General features: G+C 37.2%; 1 protein-coding gene across 1 annotated transcript in view; it reads right to left on the reverse strand.

The window, feature by feature from the left end:
• The window catches only part of Psd3 (pleckstrin and Sec7 domain containing 3), a 500,607-nt gene that overhangs the window by 214,721 nt on the left and 258,102 nt on the right, over positions 1 to 27,784 (reverse strand). Inside the window, exons 6-10 of the mRNA XM_005373608.2 lie at positions 21,350 to 21,544; positions 21,137 to 21,217; positions 18,527 to 18,639; positions 16,365 to 16,423; positions 162 to 251 (exon numbers count right to left, since the gene is read on the reverse strand). Coding sequence (XP_005373665.1) covers positions 162 to 251; positions 16,365 to 16,423; positions 18,527 to 18,639; positions 21,137 to 21,217; positions 21,350 to 21,544 — 538 coding nt within the window. The remainder of the gene's footprint in view (positions 1 to 161; positions 252 to 16,364; positions 16,424 to 18,526; positions 18,640 to 21,136; positions 21,218 to 21,349; positions 21,545 to 27,784) is intronic.

The following is a 27,784-nucleotide window of genomic DNA, read 5'->3' on the forward strand; positions in this document are numbered from 1 at the left end:
TATAACTATAGTCTGAAGCATCAAGGACAAAGCCCAGTAAAAACATCCAACGAAGCCAAAAACAAAAAATACTTAAGTGAGCTTTAGCTTATTTCAGATTAAGAAATAAGCAGTAAATATAAATACAAGCATACTTTACAAACTCATAATCCAGCACTTACTTTTAGCAGATCCTTGGAGAAATCGACACCTTCATTTACCCCTTGGAGATTTGCAATGAACTCTTGGCAGGTCATCTTCTTTCCAATATTCTAGAATAGAGGCAAATAATATATCATAATGGCATTTATAAAATTAAGATGAATTCTTAAGTACATAATTAAGTAGAGCAATAATTGATTTGGTTGTTGAAAGCATGAATACAAATGTGTGCATATATATACACACACACATATATATTTTAATGTATAAGAAAACATATGGCTTATTATGCCTTTAAAACTGTCATTGTATATAAATAGCAAAATTATGCCAAACCTTTATTTTAACTTAGAAAAAAAAAAACCCAAAAAATCTATGCTACATGGATATAAATAATACATAATGCAGCTTCAATTTAAAGCATGGATAAAAATGGCATTTCTGAGCTGAACTCTAATAGTTATACGTGTTTCCTATGTATTGTCAACAACTGGGAATTATCTGAGATTTAACAAGTTAACACGTTAGTCAGTTGTGAATGCTCTCAGAGGGTATAAGTCTCCTGGGGAGAGACAGGAATACTCCTAATAATAGAAACAGCCAGAATATCAGCATTATTTTGATCTAATTCCCTAAGCCCCAATTCTCACAGCTACTTAAACACGGCCTAATGTCACCTGCATTACAGGAAAGACACCCTAAGCTTCTGGAACCACAAGCTTTGATGGTAGGCACGTCTCTCTGTCTTCCAAGGCAATGAGGAAACCTGACCATTGCCTCAAAATCACTGCATCTTTCAAAACTGCTCACTATAGAAATAAACCTTAAAAAGATAAAGAATCAGGGTAAACACAGCCTCTGCTCATAAAATGTACAAAAGTCAAGAGGCCCACAGGGAATTATCTCCTGAGAGTATTCCAAGCTGATAAAGATAATAAAGTTTAACCTAAAAACTTTACATTAATACACAAATTTAAACTACAGAGAATTTAAACTACAAAGAGAAAAAAAGACATAAATGTGGTGACTAAGAAACTAATAAAATTGCTACTACAGAGAATCCTCTGTGCTAGGTCTGATCAACCAGTAGAAGGTATAGTTATGAAGGACTCTGAGGTCCAGTCTAGACACCAAGAGAGATCTGTCACATGCAGGTCAGGGAGGTAGAACAGTGACAGTGGCATAGGCACTGGCAAAATACAGTCCAAGTACATAAAAAGTGCACTAACGGGGCTGGGGATTTAGCTCAGCGGCAAAGCGCCTGCCTTGCAAGCGCAAGGTCGTGAGTTCAGTTCCCGGTACCGGAGAAAAACCAAAAAAAAAAAAATAAATAAATAAATAAGTGCACTAACATTAATGTACCTGTACACAATATCCTTACAAAGAAATAACGCTTTCCAAGGCTGTTTTGTTCATGCTTACATAACTAACCGTAGCAAAGTCTTGTAAGAGGATGTCCAGTTACTGATAGTCCCAACAGAGGAGTATACAGGACCTCAACCTCAAAAACATGGGACTGCCTGAGAACACACTCCTGGTAAGTCTCAGGAGTAATTGCTTCACACTTTCCCTTTCACAGCTGCCTTTCTCCTATTTAACAAAACAACTCTTCCCATCCAGACTATCTAAATATTTATAGTGGAAGTGCTAAATATTATTTTTGTTAAAAATCACGCTTCTTCCATCCACAATGAAGGTACAGATTTTATATCAAAGATTGGATGAATGGTTTGATACTGAAGATGGGTTTTGTCAATTAATTGTGTGGTAGATATTTTCCATAAATTAGATCTGTAGTTCTCATGTTCGGATGAATATTTATTTAAAGCACCGCATGGCACTTCAATAAAAAATACTGTTTTGCATCGGCATATTGAAAAACACAAAAGTTCAATTTTCCCAATTCTTTTCGAGCATATCAGCTGAAACAAGGTGCCTCAAGGTAAAAAGTAATAAGTATAATCAAGTCATCTTGATGTGACTTGGCAAGACCTCTGAACATGTTCCAAGGATTTGAGAAAATGAATAATCACTTGGTAACAAATTCTTTTCCAATTCTTTGCTTTTAACAAAATTAAACACAGCCCAACCTAATTATCAGTTAGTCATCAAAATAGTTTTGAAATATAATCTGAGAAATTTAAATGCTTGTAACATTATCTGGTTTTCAAGTAATTATTTGTCAGTAATAATCATTACACAAAAACCATTCTAGCAGAAAATGTTTTTAGCTCTTGAAATCTTACAAACAATAAAAACTTCCAATTTATATCATTTTTTACCAGAAATAAGACTTAACTGAGCAAAAGACACTTCCAAGTATATAACCATAACACACAAGAATACACTTTTACGTAAAAGCAGACTAAATATATGAACACAGGAGAAAGAAAAACGAAAGAAGATATTGATTCCCCTAATGAACCTAGGCAAAATAAAATGAAAACCTTTGGAAACTATTCACCACTCTAGATGCCACCAAGAACATCTGTAATTCATGGGAGGAGATGAAAATTTCAACATTAAGAGGTATTTGGGGGGCTGGGGATTTAGCTCAGCAGCAAAAGCGCCTGCCTGGCAAGCGCAAGGTCGTGAGTTCGGTTCCCGGTACCGGTAAAAACCAAAAAAAAAAAAAAAAAAAGAGGTATTTGGGAAAAGTGGACTGCAACCCTTATGGAGGACTTTGGGGGATCAAACTTCAGTGGAGAAGGTATCTGCAGATGGAGTAGCACTAGCAGGAGAACAAGAAGTGGAGCCTAAAGATGTCACTAAATATAATCTTGGGATAGAGCTTTAACAAAAAGAGAAATTCCTCCCTATGAAGGAGCAAAGGGAGTATTGAACAGGTTAACAGCTTAGTCTCACAAGACTGCTTGCCCCCCGACCCCTCTTTCAAATGCCAATTGCCAACTAGCAGGTTGTCACCCACACTTCTGGCTGACCAAGTATAAAAACAGGGGTTCCCATGACACCTTCTCCTGAGGTTTGATTAATTTGCAAGATGACTCATAGAACTCAGAGAAATCCCTCCACCCATAAAGAATACTGCAAAGAGAACACATGAACAGTGACATAATGACATTGGAGGACAAGGTCAGCAAGAGTCTCTTGTACAGTGGATCCTGTTTCTGAGAGTAGAGGTACCTAGTGTCATGTCACTGCATTTACCGTCCTGTATTTACCATCCCCTGTCCTTGTGGGATTTTACAAAGGTTTCATTATATATGAACTGATGACTGATAAATGACTGATAAATCACGGGCCATCTGCAGTAACTCAGCCTTTAGACATTCTTCTCTTCCCAGAAGTGGGATATATGTATGTGGGGGGAGACTGCAATTCTACCCTCTACTTGTATGGCTGATTCTCTTGGCAACCAGTCCCCATTCTGAAACTATCTGATAGTCAAGAAAGATTTGCTCCTTAGAATAAAAGATGTTTCTATCACCCAGGAAATCTGAAGGGATCTAGGTGCTGTGTGTCGGAAAACAGGGTCAAAGACCAAAACAGTCTTCTAGGGCTCCTATCTACAAAGGTGAGACTGCAAAAGTAAACTGCAAAGTTTCCTCTGTCAGGTACCAGGGCAGAAACCAAGGTTATATTTCTCATGTTATTACAATATTCCAGAGTGCCTATACTGATTAGAATTATTACACCTTCTTGATGGAATGACCCTTTCATTATTATAAAATGTCCTATCTTATAATAAAAAAATGTCTTAAAGTTCTTTTGTTGCTATCAGTATAGCGATTCTAGCACTTTTTCAGACACAAGTACAGTTCTGATAGTGTTCAGTTAGGGATGTACCTGTACATCTTTTTCCATTCTTTTATTTTCAACATTTTTATCTCTGAATCTAAAGTATGCCTCTTACAAAGAACACATACCAAGATGTTTTTAATTTATTTTTATTATCTCTTTAAGACCAACATCTGGCCTTCTGCAAGGACAGCTTTTATTGGCTTCGATCTTTTACTGCAGATGGGTCATACTTTCTGTTCTTTGCAAGTCTCATTTTTTTTGTTGTTCTTATTCAAAACTAGGGATTTTAAATCAGATTCCTTCCCTCCCCCTAGGTATTTGCCACTGATTTGTTGAGTGGTTTTTCCTGAACTAATTCCTGACGTTTTAACAATTTCCTATCCAATCATTAGCTGGCTACTGAGCTCGCTGAGCAGAAACTCAGAAACCACACAGGGCAAAGAAGACAGACTTCGCCAAGTGGCTCTGGGTGCTTGCTGCAACACACCTTCAAATGCCCCAGGAAGTAGTTTACCACTGCCTGAGCCTCAACTTCCTGCCTTGCAGTCAGCTACATGTGAAGCTTAGAGTTTTGAGGGCCCCTTGGGGAGACACTCAAGGTCTCTCCATAGCTCAGACTATGTCAGAACTTACAGAGGCCCCTTTGTGTCTTACTGCCCAGCTTTTCCTTTCATGGTGGTTTGGTTTGGTTTGTTTTTGCTGTTGCTGTTGTTGTTGTTGTTTGCTGTAACTCATCACCACCTCCGGCAATGGTGATATTCAACAACTGCCCCTTGCCTTGAGGAGGAGGTCATTGCACTGAGTGAGGAATTTGGTCAAAGAAAGGCAAGTGCTACAAGCGACCTGCCAGACAATCAAATACTGACAGTTCCAGAAACAGGGCTTCCTGAAAGCTCCAAACTGCCTGCTCCAGTGGATACTGGGCTTCTGCTTCTCACAGCTGCTGTGATTCATGATGCTGTTGGTTTTCTCAGTTAGTTATTGCAGAACTGGAAAGGGGAATAGCAATAGTGCAAGTCGAATCATTACAAGGCTTGCTGTTCTTACTGAGATTCAGTTGTTTTTTGCTTTCTCCTTAAGTAAGTATTAGATTACTGCAAGGCTACAGTCAATTTCTAGAGCTTTGAAAATGTTGGTTTTGATGATTTCTGCCAGTGTTCTGGTGTGTGTGTGTGTGTGTGTGTGTGTGTGTGTGTGTGCGTTTTTTTGTGTGTGTGTGTGTATAAGAGAATTCTTAAATTCTCACTGCCGTTCTGAAAATGCTTCTCCATTATGATAATATTTAGAATCCAATGAAAGACTTTTTTAGTGTCAATATTTAATGCACACATCCAAAATTTTCTTTTGCAATTTTTTAAATTTATGATTTAACAAATTCGGATGACATTTTTAAACTCAAAGAGAAGACAGTGGGTTTTTTTTGTTTTTCAAAATTCTTTGGGAGATTTGTAAAGATGTTTAAATATTACTTAGGCAAAAATGTTTTCTTAGGATACTGTAAATGTCTACTCTAGGTATAAATAAAACTTTCATTATTTCAGTAAAAACCACTGTCATGCTGTATAATATTTTAAAGTTTATGCAGTCACTTTATTTTATAAAATCATGCTTCTTTCTAAACTCAGATTTATTCTAATTGCTCATTTTAGCCGGCCCTTGAGTTCTAAACCAGGCTGGCTACAGAGTGAGTTCAAGGCCACTCTAAACTACACAGTGAGACCCTGTCTCAAAAACACAAAAACAAACTGCTCATTTTGCATTGCATTTAAGGACTTTCAACAGTGAGTCCATCATAACCTACAATGGCAATAAAGATACCAATTTTACATTCATCTATGAAACAGCAATTCAGGAAATAGCAATTAGTTGAGAGAATGGATATGTAAATTCAGATTTAAAAAGGCAATTCAAACACAGCTGACCTTCACTCATGCATTAGAGACTCAAAGAAACTTGGATATGAAGTATTTGAAAAGAAAACAGTATTAAGTATTATAAGGAACCCACAGAAGATTTAAAGGAGAGAAGAGGTGTTTAAACAAAATGCATACATTACACTATCTTACATAAGGGGCTCAAGAATTCAAAGACATTGGTAGGTGCAGGGGTTCCGGGATCATCCGCTACTGACACGGAGGGACAAATGTACCTTGGACCCCATAGTGAGAAAGCAACAGTACAATCGCTCTGTGTCAGTTCATCTCACCAATGCAGGGAATAAAGACAACCAAGGCATGCGGCTTTCAGTGGGTCAAAGACATCCACTAGTTCTTGCATACTTGATCAGACTGAATGGTTGCTGTGTGTCATTTGTTGTTCTCTTGACTCACTGTTAATTCTTTTAGGTAAGGTTCAGGACTACAGGGGAAGGGTCATATTGGTCTATTTTGCTTCCTACTAGTATATGTATTTAGACATCTCCCCTTCCCCTATGTCATATTTAGAGGAGTAAAAGAAAAATGAAGTTTTTGTCATTAAGAAACATCCCTTATGTCATACCACATTGTCCAAATTACTCAAGCAATCATTATTCATTGGATAACCTAATTCTACTCACTGGCTGTGCATACCAAAGATTCTTAGGTATTACAGACAAGCACATATTCACTATCATGCTCTATTCATTTTCTTCCCAGATTTATTTATCACTTTGGGTAAAAGTAGTCCTGCTCTGAAATAACTGCTGGCCAGTTCTTTGCCAAGGAAGTGCTTTCACAGTACTTTCTCATGTTCTAAATTCCTTCCCATTAGATCAATAAAGCAAGGAGCTTTGAAAAGGCCTCTGATGCATTCATTGAAAGAAACGATCCCTTGAAACCAATGTAACATTTCCAATCAAATTGGAGATGCTACTGAATATGCCTCTGCAGGTCATTAGCTTTGAAATCAGGAGGCATTTTAATCAAACCTAAAAAGATAATATAGAAAATGGAAACTCCACAAAAAGTAAAAATTCTATTAATTGAAATCCCAAAATACCAGACATGGGCAAATATTACATTCTGAGCTAGTGAAGGTCATCTGTAATGAGAGAAAATATTAATCAAAAAGCCAAAACACCCCATTACTACAGGATCATATTCCCAGATAAATTTAAGTATATTCTCTGCTTTGATTACATTTGCATCTTCAAAGACATTTTCTTACAATAAAAAGCTGTTTGCCTTAATTGTTCTCTTTAAAAAGACATATTAAATGCCTTTGAGATGGAAATTCTTTATTATTTCTAAAATACTCAATTTGAATATATTCCCATTAAAATATTAAGGAAAGTGATTATCTTTAATCTCATGCATCTAAGGTGTCGGAGAGAAAAAAATCTCATGGACTAAAGGCAAGAGTCTAAAACAGGCAAATTCTATAAATTTCTGTGAAGAACCCACAATATTTTAAGCTTTGCAGGCCATATAGTCTCTATTACAACTACTGAACATTGGCACCACAGTGTAAAGATGTATACAAACGACTGTGTTCCAATAAAACTTTATTTTCAAAAACAGACTCCGGCTCAATTTTACCTATGAGCTATACTTTATCAACTCCTGCTTAAAAGAAAACTAGGGGGTGGGGGTGAGGAGATGAAGTAAAAAGGATTAAGATGCATTGTGTACATGTACCAACTTCACTGGATGAATGCAACCAGTAGGAACTGCAAATACATACTAGAAAAAAATGTTTAAATTAAGAAAAGTGCACACAGGAGACAAGTGTCAAATTTTAGGTAGAGGTTGTTTCTGGGGTGCAAAGAAGGGGGTAACCTGGTTTGGCAAGGGAAGAAGAGGAGCAATGCTTCCAGGTCTTTTTTGTAAATATGAATTTTAAAAGAAAAATTTGTGAACCTTAAAACCAAAAAGAAAAAAACAAGACAGAGAGAAAAGACCGACAGAAAGAAAGGAAAGGAGAAAGGAAGAAAGACAGAAAGAAAACTCGAAGGAAGTGGCAATGCTATTGAAGACAACACAAAGGAGCACACAAATAGTACTCTTTAAAAATGTTTACTTTTCTATTACATGTTTGCAGTACTTAACAGTGATATTCACTGTGGGGAGTCAGTGCTTGTAACATAATACATCTAAAGTTCTTCATCACCTTCCCTTTCTCTCTCCCCCGCTTCCCGCGCATCTCTTCTTTTCTGTATCTTAATTTCAAGTTTTCGCTTTGTTAAAGCATTTCCCAGGCCAGGGATATAGCTCAGTGGCATAGCGCCTGCCTGGAAAGCATGAGGTCGTGAGTTCGATTCCTGGTACCAAAAAAACAAAAACAAAAAAAGCATTTCCCTCACTTCAGCAGTGAACCGATTTCCAACTGTGGCAATAATGAAAGCAAGAGGGAGAGATAGAGACTTTCATTCTTAGCAGGGTTATCTAGAAACCACCCAAGATCCCATTCAAAACTCTGCACAAGTGTGACCAAGCCTTTGCTCTGAGCCTTCCCTGACAACCCAGAAAATGGAACCTTCTACACAAGGCTTGACCAATGAGGCCTAACTTCAGCTCAGTCCTGGGAGAGCTGCCAGGGAGCCAACCCTCTCAATCAGGTATTTGCTAGCAGATCATGGAACCTACTCTGACGCAGAGGTTGAAAGATTACTCAAGTAATTACCAAAACTAGGATTGTGAAAACATGATCCTAACGTTCTTAATTTTTAATAGTGTAGAATCTGGAAGTTTTGTGAAAAACATGCTTTCGGAGAAACTAAAAACATTCATCGTCCACTGGTAAAATCTGGCTTCATAAATCTTGGAATATTAAAAACACAGCAGGCATACCCTCCTCCCGCATGACAATTCCATCTCCTCCAACATGTTACAATAAATGGTGAAAAAGCATACTCCTGTCTGGTAATTAGTTCAGTTAAACAGCTCTGTTAAAAAGCTGTTTCACTTTTATATGGTGCTCTGTCAAACAAGTGTGATTGTGTAATGCTGCCCCCCGGTGTTCATTTTTTATACACATGACTAGTGGGCGAAGTAGGATCCTTTGTAAATTTTCAAAGCAGGTAGCTATGACATTAAATGTGTTCTTTCATAAACCCCAATCACAGAACTAATTGAAGTGGCTGAAAGGTCAACCTTTAGGAATATCTGAACTATCCGTGTGATCTTTCTTACCTCTCCTGTAATGCATAACCATTGAAAAAGGAACTGGGTGTGGTTTAAAAAATCAGAAATGAAAATAACTCTGCCCAATGATTCTCAGTTAGTGTTTCAGAGATCCCGTTCCAGGTTTCCATAAGGTCAACCTTATTTTCATTGAAGCTAAAAACATTATTTATTTTTTCACTTTCATTCTCTCACTAGTATGCAGTCGAATTTTCTAGAAGGTACATGACTTCTGATTTATTGTAACAGACTAGATGCAAAAGCATTTGATTAAGAATTTACCTGTTTTCTAGTAAACCCAATATTGCAAAAGTTTTAAACATTATTCTTTTCACTAATTTTTGTCCCTTTGGGAAAGTATATTTCTTGATCACAGAAAATGTTATTTATTTAATGGGTTTTAATGAGTTGATGAATATTTTTAAATTTTACCACTTTTTTTTTTTTTTTTTTTTGGTTTTTCTCCGGTACCGGGAACCGAACTCACGACCTTGCGCTTGCCAGGCAGGCGCTTTTGCCGCTGAGCTAAATCCCCAGCCCCAATTTTACCACTTTAGTTTGTAGTGTGGTATTAATATATACAAAGAAAAGCTTTTGGGGGTTTGCATAAATTTTAAGAGTAGAAAGCCATTCTGAGGATCACGAGTACCATAAAAGTAGATTCCTTCAGCAGTTAACTGAAAGCATTTCCTTTAAAATTTGAGAACACAAAAGGAAAACACACCGTGCTGATTATCAAATGCAAAGCCTAAGTTATACTTTTAACTTGGCTGTCAGAAAGGGGCAAAGCACATGAATTAAGTGATGCAGTTAGAGGTAAGAGAAGTCAGCCTTCAACCAACCCCTTCTTCCTCACTCCTCCATCTCCCCAGGCCATCTGCAGAGTGAGCAAGGGCAAACTCACTTAATATTAATGTTTAACCTCTTTCCTTTTTTATCGTGTTTTACCAATGGTCTATGCAAATGTGAAAAGCTCACATGACAAGAAGAAAAGGTATGTGGTGATTGATTAATGTGTGAATCAGATTATCTGAAGCTCAGAAATGAGCCTCACTGACTCAACTGATAAAAGCCACTCTAATGTATTTTCTATATGAATCTGTTCTTGAAAGAAAACCAGAATAACAAAACAAAACAAAAAGACAAAATGAAGAAGGGAAGGGTAAGTGAGGCAAGGGAAGACAGAGGAAGGGGAAAGGATTTCATTTCGAGAGATCATAGAATCCAACAAAATTGACCACTGTGTAATTCAACTTTGACATACTTAAAGAAAGATTCCTATTAAAATCCACGATTGCCAATATGATAAAAAAAAATTGCATTCTAAAGGCTAAAGATCATTTTAAAATCAATTTTTTTTTCAAATCATGACATTTTTCCATTAAAAAAAAAAAAAAGCATAAAAACATTTCCAAAGCTAATGATTGGATGGGGAGCACAAATTCACAATGGCTAATTTTGCATACTTCCCTAAGGGATATTCGGAGGTTTGAGATTATCAGTATCACCCTTTTGAGATTTGCCATTACTCTAAGTCTTTATGGATGGGCCATCCTCTCCCACCAACTAAAACGAAACTAAAGCCAGTAAGATTAAAAAACAGGCAAGCTCCTTCTCAGCATAAGATCATCTCTGTCCTCTTGAGTCATCCCAAGATTATCTTCTTCCCCCAGGAATCTCCCCCTAGCTCCTCCTATCATTGTCCATATCCAATAAACAGCGGCTGGCTTGGGGTGTCTCTGTCTCTGCCCCTGCCCATCCTGAGGCACTGACCTCCCAGCCCCCCTTCATGCATTATAAAATTGTGTCTGTTTCTTATTTCATCCTTTCACTGTACCCCACATATAGGCAGTTGGGGATCTTAGCCAGGTCTCTGAGAGATGGTTAGGTTCTGAGGCTATACTATACATGCTCCTTCTATGACAGAAAAAATAATGGTGAAAGCCAACATCACACTCCCCTAGACACTGTCAGCAACTCTATATATGGATCTGATGTTTCTGTGAACATTCAGTAACACTGAGAAGCCCCAAGAGATGAGAAAAAGCCTAAAGGAAGCTGTTCTGGCTGGGGAAAGGAAGATAAGGCATCAAGCAGGTGGAGAAGACCCCAATGGAAAGAGGCAATCCTGGCTTAGCAGAAATTAAAATCACGGCTGGAACCTATAACATGGTGAAGTTCAGCGCAAATGAAAGCCAAGGACAGCTTTCATGGCAGAGCACACCAAGAATATGGAACACCACAGACAGGAAGAGCTATCCACAAAGGCAGCAGAGAAACAGCCAAAATGTACTTAAGGCAGCTGCTCATTACAATAATGATAGGTTCAGATGCAGAGACTGCCTGGGGTCATCAACTACAAAGATTTCATCAATCTCATGGAAGTTGGTGGGGCTTTTGTGGGTGGAAGTATAGGGCAGCATAATATGGGGAAGAAAAAGCATTAAATTGCTTTAATTACAGTTCTTATAACAATCTTTTTCTTTTTTGATTTATTTTTTTTTTTTTTTTTTGGTTTTTCTCCAGTACCGGGAACCGAACTCACGACCTTGCGCTTGCCAGGCAGGCGCTTTGCCGCTGAGCTAAATCCCCAGCCCCGAACAATCTTTTTCTACTACTGGTAATAAATTGAATATTTACCCACCATTTAAAACTGTAGGCTCCTACAAAATTAATCAAATAACTCATTTTACAGACTGGAAAAATAATGAATTCCTATGACCTACATTAAACTAAATTCTACCTATCTCTTTAACATGAGTCTTTATGAAACTCAATTTGTTCCTCAGTCTCTCTACTCTCCCTGCCAATATGGTATGTTAGCCATTGTTTTACCCTTTTTCGAACTTAATACTCAGCACCAAAAGTCAGTGAAAATCTTGCCTCTTATGTGAAATTCAGACCACAGAGGACAGGGGTCAGCATACCCTCAATATAAAGATAAACGCTTCAAGTGCTAGACTGCCTTCTGTCAATACTAGCGAGCCCAGAGAGACACTGGATGAAACTGCTACTAAAAATCTCCAGCCACAAAGTTAAAAAGGCAGATTTTTGTTATGGAATTTTGTTTATTAAGAATAATGCCCTGGATACTACTTTTAATCATGGCCAAACTGGGACCAATCACTGACCTGCAAACCTCTTGAGACATGCTAGTTGTGAAATTAGCCAGACGATTCTGTTCATATCTATCTCACTCCTCAGCATAATCCAAAGCTGTCTAAAACTTCCTACCTCCTGAGAACGCCAGCCCTGGTGAGAAGGACCTGCCCACCGTCCTGCCCCAGACACCCCTCTTCAGAGTGGAGGACCCTGCTAGATGGCTGAAGCCTAACTTTGAACCGAGTGAGAAAGCTGGCTAGTTAGTGTGAAGAGAACACAAGGGAAGATATTAGTCAGGAAAAGGAACAGGCTTAAACTGATACTGACATGCCAAATACTTTTTATTCATAACATGTCCAATAGATGCTAAAGTGTCAACATTTTTAACTCTTTCTTTGCTGACAGTATGAAGCAATATTCAACACAGTTACAACAGAGCCAAAAATCTCAGATTTGTTTTCATCAAAAGCTATATGTACACATATTTAATTTGCATATTTATTTTTAATTATAAATCATTTTAAAAAGATTGTTCAGCAAATTAGACATGTGACCATAATTATATTTATTTAATGTAAGAGAATAAACTACTTGCAGACAAGTAAAAGCAAACTTATGATATTGCTAAGATGAATCATATATATTTTAAAGTAAGTAATGAAGGACATCAGTGCAGTTCTCAAAACAAAACAAAAGAAACAAACCCTGCATATACTTCAGGCTAGCGTGGTCCAGCTTCATTAGGGAGGTTCAGCTATAATCCAACATAAAATTAAAACACCCTCCCAGTGTTCTTCCAGCACAGCATCTGTCACTTGAGGAACCATGTCCTCAGTGAAGTCTGACGAACGGAGGCCAACCTGGCCTACACTACCCTAGATGCTATTTCAGTCTCACAAACATATCTTGTTCATTTCCGATCCTTACCCAAACGCCATAGAACTCAGAATGAATCAGAAACATCACCAGTGCTTGCTGAATGAGAAAATGCATTAGGAAGGGAAGGGAAGGGAAGGGAAGGGAAGGGAAGGGAAGGGAAAGGAAGGGAAGGGAAGGGAAGGGAAGGAAGGAAGGAAGGAAGGAAGGAAGGAAGGAAGTTAGCGAGGGCGGAACCCCAGCATGTAACATGAAAGCTATAGCAAAGTTACCTATTAGTACACATTCTTTCATTGTATTAGTAAAAGTATTAGCAGATCACACAAAGGCATTTTCAGTGCATCAGTTCTTAAAGGAAAGATTCTCAGAAACAGCCACAGTAAATTAATATACCAAGTGAGCCCTCACCCGTAGAAAGAGAGAGACAAGCTGGTCTTAGCAGTTCTTAGAAAATCATGCTGTTGTATTGCTTTTATGACACCATGATAAGGAAGAAAGGGAAAATGGATTTTTAGTTTAAAATTAGTAAAATTAGTTTATTCTCCAAGAGGATTATTCTGGCATTGGATCAAGTGGTGGAGGGTAATGGCCTTGGTAGTAGAATAGTAAGAGCAAGGGAAAGGAACAGATAGGAGAAAGAAATCACTTTATATCTGAATGCTTCAACTGCATAGGGGCCATGCTAGTCAGTCAGACAGACACTATCACAATCCGTCAGGCAATCACGATGCATGAAAAGCTACATCCAGAAACATGGATTAAAAACTTACCACCTAGAAAGAAAATTTGTTTTAAAAATGAATCCACAGGGAAGAGATAAGAGAAACACAGTTCCACATGGTTATTGTTTATGATAGCAAATATACATTCGACAAACTTGTAATAGCATGTATTGCAAATAAGGATAAAGAAAACTAATATGTAAAACCTAAATGACAACTCTTAAGTGTTTGATTTTAAAATCAAAGCTGAGAATTAATTATCATCGAAAATATGATTCAGAAGGTGATAGGAAGATATACTGTTACTTATATTTTCCCCCTTTTATATCACTAATTTTCCTACGATAGCCAATTGTTAATTACCTATAATTCAATAAAATTAAAATGTTCATTTATATAAACCATCTCTTCCACCCTAGGCACCAGAAAAGAAGCATGATACTTTATCTCATTTCTCTATGATTCCTCAAAATTGTCTGAAGATAGGGCAAAAAGTGGACTAGATCTGCACTTCTGAACCTGTGGGTTACGGACACTAGGGAACCCCATAGCTCATCTGGACATCAACCATGTGGAGTTAACAGAATAAATAAGAAACCTTCACCTTTATTTGCTACTGTACTTCAAATTGTCATGAATAAAGATACATGTTGATTTCAAAGTATTAAAGTTATATTAGCTTTATATATTAGCTTAAAAAACTCTAGCCTGGCATGGTGGTGCATGCTGGTAATACCTGCACTCAGGAGGCTGAGGCAGGAGCATCCCTGAGAGCTTGAGGCCAGTCTGGGCTACATAGTGAGTCCAGGCCCACCTGAGCTACAGAGACCCTGTCTCAAAAGAAAAAAAAAAAGTCTAGAATTTAGCAGAAATGAGTCTCAGTAAGTATAACCTCTATAGAAAGTCTTTGAGATTATGAAACTTTAAACAAAATTGAGCTATTACTAGATTCTTCTTTTTTCTTTCCAGTTATTCTATATTTTCTCAGTCAACAGATGCTAAATGTAAAACTATCATCTGTTGATGGGACTTCAAAATATCTGATATGAAGAGGATCCTTTATACTAGGAATCCCTGGCTTGACTGAAGTTATATGTGGACACGCAAAATTATCTCCTCAGGCCAGAAAGCTAGGTTAAGAAATTGAGGAGTGGGAGGAAGGAAGGGGCAGGGTTTTGTGATAACAAAATCACAAAACAGGTTATCACAAAACAGGTTCAAAAGAAAATCATGAACACTTGCTTGTCTGGTAATGAAAAAAACAGAAGTCAGGATAATCCAATGAGTGGTCATCCCCTCAACAAGACTCAAGAATAGCAGCACCTTCAGTTCCACACAGTATATTAGTCCTTTTCCCCAAGAGTGTTCCCTGAAAGTATCTATATTCTTAGTCTGTATAACCTCTGGAAACATGCTACATGTAGAGTGGTACCTCAGTTCACGGACTTAATTTGTTCTCTGATTTTGGGAAAGAGGCTACATTTCTGTTTGCATTAGAAAGATGGCCACAGTCGTGTTTGTCACCCGATGCATAGCTCACAAACAAAAACAAAATTTTGCAAAGTGCTTCTGTTTGTAAACCAAATTGTTTGCACACAAAAGCATTTGTGAACCGAGGTACCACTGTACCACTAAATTAAATGTACCTGTTACAATTTCCTCAAAAGGAGCTTTTGAGTTCAATATTTTGAGGTACCTGAAGACAGTATTAAAATTATGATGCTATCACTACAACTCCCCTTTACAGGAGCAACCCTTTCTCCACCCCAGTGGTCTCAAAATAGCTAATTCAGCTTAGTGGTCCCACACGGCTCCACTTTGCCTTTTTTTTTTTTTTTTTTTTTTAAAGAGGAGCACTGCAGTTTCAAATAAGGGAGTTGGACGGCCTTTGGAATAGTAGATTCAACACGCAAAATACAATTATTTAATGTAACTTTTTAAACTGTGAGGTAGATTACATTACAGTAAATCAAGGGATGGTATACTCTTCAATTACACAGAAACATGATTTTTTTTCTTCAAAACAAATGGATCTGTGGCTATAAATTAATTTTTGTTCTAAGTAAGTATACTCAATCAAAAAGTTGTCATTTTCTTTAATGTGAAGAATTTAAGTAAGCCCTCAAATTTCACTTCGATGAAAGGTGACGGTTTATAACTACAAATCGAAGAAACTTATTCTCTAAATAGATGAGAAGGTAATTAGGTTATTTCGATATTATCTTTTGAGTTTTAACTAGTTTAAAACAAAGTAGACACACTGTGGAAAGAAGACCAGGGTGGATTCTTAGACTTAATTTTTGCATCTAACTTATATTCTCTTTCCAGCGCTGTATTTCAGCCACTATAACACCTAGCCAAAAAAATAGAACAAGAACAAGCAAAACCTCTGTCTGCCATCTGGTGGACAAAGAAGATACAGAATATACACGTTATGGCTAAAGCCACTAATACCACCTACACAGTGTAATATACACAAATTAACAGCGCGCTTGTGTGTACAATAAAAACATATCTTCTTTTTTAAAAAAGATTTATGTCTACCTACCTGCCGTAGAAACTGTACAAAGAGTAAAAAGAAATGTACATGAACACAAAAGCAGAGATCAGCCCTGCTGTGTTTAGATTTCTGCAGAAGAGCCTCACAAAGGGCACTTACGTGGCCGTGGAGATCAGTGTTCAGAAGCATCATTGCACAGGTCAGGCAATGGACTCCATCTAAAGACAGAAACACGGGCAGAAACTGTGAACGCGCTGCTTATTATTGGACTCACCTCACGGAAACACAACACTGGGCTGAAACCCAACTGGCCGTATTTGCTTGCGGGGATAAAAAATACATGTGAAAAATTTACCAAAAGGACCTTAATGGGAAGGGCTGGATTCCACTGTTAATAAACTGTGCTGAAATACAGTTTGACATATGTAATGTCAAATTGTCCCCCTATGTCCTTCCACACAACAAATCCAGTTCCAAGTACACTCAGGAAACAAAGATCTATACAAAGTGCAGAGATACATACAGAGAAACATCACTTAGAGTGAGAGATAAGTAAACACGGCCTTCTAAAAACATAATTTTGTCATGTGAAAGCCATTTAAAATGTTGCCCAACTACAGAGATTGAAGTGGAAAAATAGTTGACAATAAATTTTTATATAACAAAGCACTTATATACAGTACAATTCATTTTAAATATAAATAACATTGGGGCTGGGGATTTAGCTCAGCGGCAAAGCACCTGCCTGGCAAGAGCAAGGTCATGAGTTCGATTCCCAGTACTAGAAAAAAAAACAAAACTAAATATAAATAACATCAAGAAAAATATACACCAGGAAATTAAAAGATTTTCTTTCAGTCATGAGATTAAAATTTCTATGTTGATTTGTGCTTTCTCAATTTTCTAATATACATGGGATAGAAAGGAAAATTACTTAATTTTGTTACTTTTTTTAAACTTTCTAAGAGGCAAGTAAATGGAGAAAGTTAAAGAAAATAAAGATCAGGGCTTACTATGATCTCTCTTGACATTCATTCAAAGCAATGCATTTAGGTTGAATGGTTTTGTCTAGGACACTACACATCAAACCAAAAGGAAAATATCGAAATACTGTATGAAGATTAAAAAATTAAATGTTCAGGGAGAAAAGTTGCCCAAACAAGGAAGTTTTCTTGCTTTATACAGTAAAAGAAAAAGCTTAAAGAGTTAAGCTACTCATTCCCAAATATCAGAATCAGTTTTTATTTTTTCCTCTGAATTTTCAATCCAACTATAGTAGACAGTAGCAGTTTCAGATGTAGAAAAAACTCTTACGAATCTATGTTAAGTGTACAGAAAGGACTATCCAATTCCTGAATTAATAAATTAAAGATTGTTTTATTACAAGTATACTTTTTGGCACAGTAGGCAACTTCTATTATCAATGTCTCTAATCACATGCTACTAAATATCTAGAAGTATATTCATTGCAGTTTCACCTTATATAATAAATTCTACACTTTTTAAAAAAATTCTTGAAATTTTATAAAATTCATAAACATAAACTCATATTTCATTAAGGTCATAGATGAAAGGCAGTGGTCAATATTCTTATAATCAAAAAGCACCAAAGAAACACTGCTTCCAGTGAGCTTTGTAAACACTTCCAAAACAAACCAGAGAACTAAAAATATATGAACTTTTATTAAGATAGAGAGTTAAGGGATATAAGAGGGGAAAAAAAACACTTCATCCATTTTTTCTTTGTTTTTTTCAGACAGGGTCTCACTATGAGATTCAAATTGGCTTTGAACTCACTATGTAGCCCAAGCTGGTCTCAAATTCATGACAGTCTTCCTAGCTTAGCCTCCAGACTTCTGGGATAACAGGTGTGTGCCACCATGCTAAGCAAGAAATTTTCAATAATTAATTTACTACCATGTGCTTTGTACATAAAATCTGAGTGATAAAGCTGACCAAGTTAAAGAAAATAAACTAGCATACTTTGGAACTCCAAAATGAAGTAAAATAATTAGGAGTAAGAAATATGTTCTCATTAAAAATGTTTTTAAAGAATACTTAGTGGCATGAGAAAATAAAATGAAAGGAAAAGTACTAGGAAACAAAACTGCAATAATTTTAATTTGACATCAAATATTATATAAATGGAAGTAAGTTAAAGTGTTAATTAACTAATATTTATCTTTAGGTAATTAGAGATATTTAGATGATCTTCATATTCCCCTATAATTTCCTATATTTTCACAATAAAATATAACTTTCAAAATAAGGAAATAAATCATTGTTATTAAAAAGAAACTGAAGAATTTCTACGCGATTACCTTGTGAAGCAATGGTATCTGGGTTACAGTAAAAATATCTATTGGAGAAATGTATTAAAACTCTCTCTCGTTCTTGAGTTTCTCCCACAAGAGAAAATGCTTTAAAGAAATACCTAAAAAAAAGAAGGAAAGGGGAAATAACATTTTAGAAAACTTACTACATTTTTTATTTGTCAGTTAAAGTTTATTTATATAAATTGAAGATATTATGCAGTTATCTCCCCCCCAAAATCACTTAACAGATGGCCATTCAATATAAATTTCTATTGAAATTTAAATTTTATAAAATGGCACGTAAAAACAGATAGAATAACAATAGGGTGGTCAGTACATCAAGAAAGCCTGGGGAAAAGAGCTAATTTTCCCATTATGACTAAACTGAAGCAGCCAACTTTACTTTGTGTGTGGTATGTATGTGTGTCTTTCTGAGACAGGGTCTCCCTATGCAGTTCAGGCTGGCCTTGAGCTTACTTTGTAGCCCAGGCTAGTCTCCAACTTTCAACAATCCTCCTGCCTCAGCCTCCCAAGCACAGGGATTACAGGCATGTGCCATCACATCCAGCTCAAGTAGCCAATTTTAAAAGGTCAGATTTTAAAAACCACTTAATTTAATGCACGCTCATACAAGGTGTTTTATAATTCCATATACAGAAGTGTCCTTTTATTATTTTGTTACATGAAAATCTCCACTGAACCAATATTAAAATTACAATTATGTTTACTTTATCTACTATAATATTTCATTATTAATTTGTTATGTGAGAAAGAAATTGGGGAAATAGAAATTTACTTTTTAAATATGGAATAAATGAAGTACAAAATTTCTTGTAATAATAATAAAGAGGCCCAGAACCACACAGCACTCTAAATCAGAGTGACTAAGAGTACTATTTAGCATAAATTAATCTAGGTGACCTTCATTTGATAATGTAGACATATTGTCTTAACTATGTGATGGAAAGGGGGAAAAACTAATTTAAAGTATTCTAAGAAATCCAACTATTGTAAAATCTGTACAATTAATTTTATTCCTATGGAAATTCTGCTTTTTTCCTTATTAGAGAGATTTAGTTAGCCAAAATTATACTGATCACGTTTATTTTTCATAACTTGTTAAAATAAACCACATCATAACACATAGTAAGTAAAGAGAGAGATCTTTCCTTCATTCTTGGCTGTTTTCATTGGAAAACCAGTGAATACCTTTGATTCATAAAAAGAGCCACCATAGCCAAATCAGCTACACTGCACTTCCTCAGCCTCAAGTTTCTGATCTGTACAACTGTAGAATTATACCAGATGACCTCAGAACTCCTCCAGCCTCCAACATTTTATAAGGAGTTTATAAACCTGCTGGCCAGGTTTGCCGTCAGGCACTTTCAGGCATACGCAATACAGTGAGAATGTAAACAGTGAGAATCGGTGTACTTTTGGCAACTTCATTTGAAATGGTCAACAAAAAGTGGGTATTGTTAGAAACAATTTTACAGATACTTTCTGCTGATTATTATGTTGATAACGATTTTTATTCCAATCAAGCATTGATTCCAAAATATCTTCAAAGATTACCTAGCAATTATAAGCAACTGCTTAGGAAAATATCAAGAATTCTGCAATCTAAACTGTGTTGTTTTTTTTTTTTAACCAATCATTCAAAAACCAATTTCCCGGGCTGGGGATTTAGCTCAGCGGCAAAGCACCTGCCTGGCAAGCGCAAGATGGTGAGTTCGGTTCCCGGTACCGGAGAAAAACAACAACAACAAAAAAAACCAATTTCCCTACTCAAAAAAAAAAAAAATTGAAAGGAGGGTCCCCAAGAGATACCTATACACGTATTTATAATAGTTTTATTCACAATATATAAAATGTAGAAGCAATCTGTGTGTTATTGAAAGACAACTGGCTATGAAAATGATGATATATCCATATAAGAGAGCATTACTCAGCCTTCAAAAGGAAATAAAGAAATCTTGCAGTATGTCACAATATAGACAAACCATGAGGGCACTATACACTAAAATTAGTCATGAAAAAATGAATACTGTATATTTACAACTATGTAATGTCAACTCAGTGTAATCAGAATCACAGAGATAGAAAACAACAGTGCTTTGAAGGGATTAGAGAATGAAGAAATGGGAGTTATTGTTTACTATGTATAGAGTTTCAGTTTTTTAAGATGAAAAGAGCTGTAGAAATAGATGGTGGTGAATGTACAACATTACAAATGTATTTAATACCACTACCTTTACACTTAAAAATGGCTAAGATAGCAAATATTATTATGTGTATTTTATTACAAAAGGAATTGAAAGGAAAACTCTCCAAGAATCCATTTTTTCTCCAGATTTGCTTTGCCACCATTCTTTGCTATGCCATCTGGACTTGAGCTTACCACCACATGCAGACCAGCTGATGTGTTTTTTTATAGAAAGTATATTTTTATTTTTCTTTGCTATGCTTAGTATCTACGATACAATCTAAAGTCACACAGTTAACTGAGCAGGTTAGAAAAATAAGAGCAGAGTCTAGTTAAACAACAACACTTTTTTTTTGTAAGAATTCATTATTTGGAGGCAACAAAGGACAGAAGTGAGTGTTTAATCCTACCTGAGAGACTGATCTAGCGTCATTCCTGTAAAATCAAAAAACTTCAGATATTCCTCTGCAACTAGTCTGCTAAATTCATTGCTACAAGAAAACAGAATAGACTTGGTTATTCAAGTGAAAACTGAAAATAGACACACGCATGAACACACACACACACACCTACACACACACACACACAGCTCCAAGAACCATCAGTCTTGAGTTACAACGTACTTTTTACCCAGGTGTTTGGCGACATCTGATCTTTTGAATCTGTCCAGTTGATAAAGGCGTTTGGCCAGTCTTTTAGCGGCTTCCACGTTGCTGCTGGTACCGTTACTGAGACTTTCTGGAGTCTCTTTTTCCAGAATTTGAGTGCTCCCCATTTCAGAATTATCCTCTAGCTGTGTTTTTTTCACCCCAGCATTGCTATAAAATTTGATAAAAGAAAAAAGATATAATAGTGGAAAAGGATTTTTCTTATAAGGCATAAAGGGAAATAGCTGAATAAATTACCGTGGTACTGCAGAACTAAATGAAAACATTTAAATGAAATCGCCATATTATACTTAAATAGTCATAAAAATATTTTCAGCCACTATGTTTCAAAAGATTCACAAGGCCATTACCTCAATCTTAGATAAATCGTTATCAAACTTTTTGGTCTCGGAACCTTTACATTCTAAAAGTATGGAGAACTCCAAAGAGCTTCTATTTCTATGGGCTAAAGACATGTACTATATTAATAATTAAAACAAAAAGTTTAAATATTAATTCCTCAAAAATAATAAACCAAGCTCCTGTAATAGATCCTATTTTATGAAAAAAAAAAAAAAAAAAAAAAAACTTTCCAAAACAGTGTGAAATCTAGTGAGACAAGCAACAAAGATTTACATTTCATATAAATTTCTTTCATGGATGGCTCAGCAGAAGGAAACTGAGTTCTCAAAGCGACTTCTACATTCACTTTGTAATAATATATTCTCTTGGTTAGAGTACATTAAGAAAATCTGGCCTCTCACAGATATTCAGTTAGAAACAAGCAGCACAGTGCCTGCCTGGCAAGCGCAAGGTCGTGAGTTCAATTCCCAGTATCAGAGAAAAACAAACAAATAAACAAAAAAAGTGTTTTAGATAACTGTTCTTTTTTGATAAAACATGAAAATAAGACAAATGGTAGTTTCTCAAAAGTTAACTGCAATATAGAAACTAGATTTCTGGCAAAGCTCCTTTTATACCCTTTCTTACAGTAATACCCATGCTATATTTTGAATGGATCTTGTATCTCTGTGTATCTACTTTCTCGTATTGTGCACTGGTTATCGGTCTTCGCACATTTCATTATACAATATTAGAAAACTCAATTACACTAATGTCACCATCATTAATTTCCAAAGAGTCTGTAAGTATTGGGAAGCTGTAGAACTTTTGATGTTCCACAAACTTTGACTTTTTGATCAAAAGCTTAAATTTAACCATTGGCTGATAACATTATTAGTGTTTTCTGTAAAATGTAGATACTCTCTGCACTTCTGACAAAATGGTTGCCAATAATCATTGTTTCTCGAGGGTCCTCTCAAGGAAAAGTGACTTTCTAAGAAAATGTGACAAGTTTATGGCCCCAACTCATAGTGCATTATGTGCTTCTCTTGAGGACAACCAGCAGAAGAAGTGCTTTATTCGCATTTTATTATGCAGGAACTAAAAAGAATTCAGGTGTTGAAATACAATCCAATTAACTTGGGCTGGACATTTTTAGGTGACACTGGCCTTCGTTTTCAGATGACTGGAAGGCAGTGACAAAATGCAGCAAGGATGAGGACAGTAGGGCACCACTGCCTTGATTTCTGCTGAGACACTGACTGTTGAAGTCATGGGCAGTGAAGGAGAAAATAACTTTGCCCTCACAAACTTACTGAAGGAAACAACCACCACAGGCCACATTGGAGAAGCTCTGTTTGAAAGACAAGTCACAACCTATCGCCTGTGGCCAGCTGCAAAGGGTTACCTTATGTTTAACACTAAAACCAGGGAGGTCAGAGGGACATCCAAATCTTCATTTTTCACTTGGTGACAAAGACATGTTCACGGTAACATAAATGTCTTCTAAGACAACTGCCTCTGAGTTTACTGAACTCAGGACAGTCAGAATTCTATACAGCGAACCATACTATAAATACGTTAGACTTGCAGGCTCCAGAAAGTCCCAATCACATACTCTGCTTTGTTGTTTTGTTGCAAATTTTACAAACATAAAAGTTATTCTGGGCTCAGCTAAATTTGTTCCCTGGTCCTTTGTCCCTTAGTTCTCTCACTTGGTCTGCACAATAAGTACAGTAACATGATATTGTCTAAATTAGGATCCCCCTGAAGAAGGAGCAGAGATGATAAAGTTATTAAGTATGTAGTTATAATTATTACAAAATTTAAAAGGATTCTCAATTTAAAAATAGTACTGCTGGGCCGGGGATATAGCTCAGTGGCACAAGCGCCTGCCTGGCAAGCGCAAGGGTCTGAGTTCGATTCCTGGTACCAAAACTAAACAAATAAATAAATAAATAAAATAAAAATAGTACTGCTAATGGGTATAGTGTTTCTTCTCTGGATGATGACAATATCATTAAGAGAGATATAATAATACTGAACATTACCCAATATATGACAGCCACTGACGTTTATACATTAAAAAGGGAAATATATATTTGAGTGATAACTCAAAGTAACTAGATCTTTTAAAATGTGAACTAGAAAAATAAGTTATAAGTTCATCCCATGTAATAACAATAAAGCAAATTTGCCACTGTAGCGAAGACAAACTGATTTGTAAGAAGACTGAGCAATACTGTCACTTATTCCACCTACATGACAACTTCCCACTTTCGGCAGTGACCGGCCAGTGGGGTGGTCAGCCAGCTTTGCTGTCCCTGCAAAAGCAACGAGGTCTGTGGTGTGACCAGTTGGGGCACCCAGTGTCTGCAGAGAACTCACTGACCAACCACCATCAACCTGAGAGCCCTGACTGCCCCTAGCAATGCCTCTGCACACATACCTCCCATTCACCAGCAAGAACCTCAGGAGCTGCCCTTGAAAGGTGGGGAGGATGGTCAGGGAAAGAGGCACAGGACATTTGTGATTGAACCACATGCCAAAGCTCCATGTCAGCTCACACACTCCCATGGGAATCCCAGGAACACAACAGATATCAAACAGGCCCATGCTGCTTTATGTTACAGCAACTACTAATACTTTGTTTTTTTAAGAGTCTGAGCCAAATACTAAACCATGATCAATGTCAAAACAACTGGCATACACTGGAACAGACCCAGGCAAACCAGGAGGTACAGCCCTCCTTAACCAGAAAGCTGCCTTGATTTTCCAAGAGAAAATATCTCCCAGTTTCAATAAATTGCTTCATTATGGTAAAACCTTCATGAAAATAAATTTAAACATGATTATCCTGGGCTGGGGATTTAGCTCAGCGGCAAAAGCGCCTGCCTGGCAAGCGCAAGGTCGTGAGTTCGGTCCCTGGTACCGGAGAAAAACCAAAAAAAAAAAAAGATTATCCTGAGCATACCTTTCTAAAGTTAACATCACTGGGCAGTTTTGTGAAAAACTAAATATGTAGCAATGTCTGCATACTTAAGTAAACTCACAGTGATTTTGTTTCAAGAGCAATTCATTTTGTGTTTTCCCACATAAGTGTTAGGATGTAAAATATTTACTCCTCAAACTATGTACCTTATGTTCCTTACATATACCAAAAAGATGTAATTTTAAAACATAGGTATATCAAACTTCTCTGGATCTTCCTTTAAAAAAAAAAAAACACTCAACAAGAAACTTCAGTAAAAGAAGAAAAAAGGAACTAGGCGTGCTGATGCATGCTTATAGTCCCAGTGTTCTGGGAGGCTGATGCAGAAGGATTATAAATTTGAACCCAGGCTGGGCAACTTTGGGGGATCCTGCCTTAAAAACAAAAGATTAAAAAAAAAAAAAAAAAAAAAAAAGAAAAGAAAAATAGGGGATGGAGCCCAGGACAACTACTCTGGCTTACCTCCAAATACTACAGACAGAAAGAAAGAGAGAAAAGGAACAAAATGAGGCAAATACTTCCATTCCTAGATAGCTTCATTCTATCCCATTTCATGACTTCCAAGATTAAACAAAACAGAAAATGTTCCTTTTGCATCAGACAGCACTACAAACTCACCGGCAACAGTCAGACACCACCAAGAACCCATCACAACCTCCTCGAAGGCACGCCTGGGCCATCCTTCCTCTGCCAAGCTCCTTCCCAGTCTCTCCTCTTCCCCAGCTCCGGGGTCTGCTGATCTCCAGGGCCTCCCAAGGATCAGGCTCTCTGTGAGGTCATGTTACTGTGACCTCACAGTCTTAGCAGAGTTTACTGTTTGGGTGTTTGTAATGTTTTTACAGTCCCAATACAAACAGGAGCTGGAACACAAGGGCCACTGTATATCAAGGGAATAAAAAACAATACAGCCCAGCCTTGTTCACACTTGATAAAGCAGCCTGGATGGTCCTTCTTAGCCAGGATAACAGCCCGTTCTGTTGCTTGAATACACAAGACATTGTCCCTCAAGTCTGCTGATTATTCAAGGCTTTCAGTAGTTTAGATGTCCCCTTCTTCTCCCTATTCAAATTTTTTCCCTTTGTTTTTTTAAAACAATCTAATAAAGTAAAATCCCTACCCAGTCACTAAAATATAAAAAGGACTTGCCAAAAGATTCTCCCTGTGTTCTAGGAAGTGCCTCATCGGGTCATGGACTTCACACTTCTAAGTAAATGTGGTGACACTTATGCTCATCAAAACACTCCAACTCCAATGTCAAATGGAAGGATCAGATGCGCACGTGGTAACCAGGCCTCCTCATAACCTTTTATCATATCAGATTCCTATATTTTCTGAATAAAAGCAACAGAACACCCAGGTATCTAAGTTTCAATCAGGAAAAAATAGTGTTTAACATAACAAATATTTCATGGTGTGTGTGTGTGTGTGTGTGTGTGTGTTGACATCCTATATCTCACCTGGCAAACTTATCTCCTAAAATATTTGTTCTAAATTTAAGGAGTTTCAATAATGATTTGAAATTCACTCTGTCAATCTGACAGTCTGTCTCAAAGACCCCGTCTTGGTTTTCACCTGTTTCTGTGATTTCTTTTGCATTTCTACGATTTTTCTACAGTTTTGTTAAGTTGCCTGCGATGTACCAAATCTTCTCTGTCCTGTAAATGCAAAAGGAAACCCTCTTTCTTTGTATTTTTATCTTTCCTTCTCAGCCTGCTTACAGCCACCACAAATGTAGCAATATCCGGCTTTACAGAACTCCTACTTGAGATAACATATACATTCCGTGGCGTGTCAGACAAGGCCCTACACAAGTAGACCCCAACTCCTCCTTCAGACTTAACCTCTGCCATTTCCCCCGTGCGCAGAGCACACAGCAATACAAGCTGGACACGGGGCCTCTTCCGCATCCTGTCCCCTTGGCTACTGTCAACGCCCCACAAGCGCACACGAACTTCTGCAGACTCATGGTGATCCTACAGAGCTGAGGCAAAATAAAAGCATGACAGCTCTTGGAAGCATATTCTAAGCACCCCGGCACCTGAGCTCTACCTTTCTGAAAGCACTGCCTTCTAAAGATCCTGGCCCCCTCATCTGCCACTGCCTTGATCCCCACCTTGAATCCACAGGTATAGGGTGAAGGTACTCAAGAGCCGCCAATTTTAAAAAGGCAGAAAAGGAGCAATTTGCTAGGCTACTTCTTCTTTCAATGGCTTTTAACCTTTACTGTTAATAATGACATAGAACAATAACTTTCTCAGTATGACTAATCCTGGAAACTTCTGGATGAACTGACACCAGCATGACGTCGCAGATATATCCTCTTAGTTCCCATTTACTTTGAACTTGCATTTATAATTTTTAAAAATTTTTCTCAATTTGCCAGGCATGGTGGCGCATGCCTGTAATCATAGCACTCAGGAGGCTGAGGCAGGAGGATCATTGTGAGTGTGAGACCAGCCTGGGCTACAAAGTAAGCTCAAGGCCAGCCTGAGCTGCATAGCAAGACCCTGTCTCAAAAAGAAAAAAATAAAAAATAAATAAAAATTAAATTTTTCTGAAATTAGCTCCACTTTTTTGATAGAAAAAGCACATAAATTATTTTAACAGAACTCACAGAAAATACCGATTTCTTTTCTCCCTATTTATCTTTTTACTAGTATATGTTTGCAATACATAATAATTACATATACCTTGGGGTACAGTGCATATACATATCGCATGTTAATCATTTTTACTGGGGATGAAGACCACGGCAGTGTGACACAAGTGCTCTACCATCAGCTGTAGCCCAGCACTTTTTCTTTTTAATTTCACCTGAGCCAGGGTCTCCCTGTGCTCCCCAGGCTGGACTCAAACTTAGCATCTTCCTGCCTCAGCCTCCTGAGTAATCCTACACCTACGCAACGTGCGTAGCCAGGACTTTAGGTGCAAGAGACGCAAAACGACCAGCAGGAACATGACTGCTTCGCCACCCTTCAGGCTGAGGAGATGGGCACCGAGCCCTGGAGCCGTGGGTGGCGACGTCAGTACCAATGCAGTTTTTGATGGCTCTTTCATTGTTGCTGTTTCGTATTTGT

The sequence above is a fragment of the Chinchilla lanigera genome, unplaced genomic scaffold, assembly GCF_000276665.1.
Source record: "Chinchilla lanigera isolate Chin_1 unplaced genomic scaffold, ChiLan1.0 scaffold00002, whole genome shotgun sequence".
Lineage (NCBI taxonomy): Eukaryota > Metazoa > Chordata > Mammalia > Rodentia > Chinchillidae > Chinchilla > Chinchilla lanigera.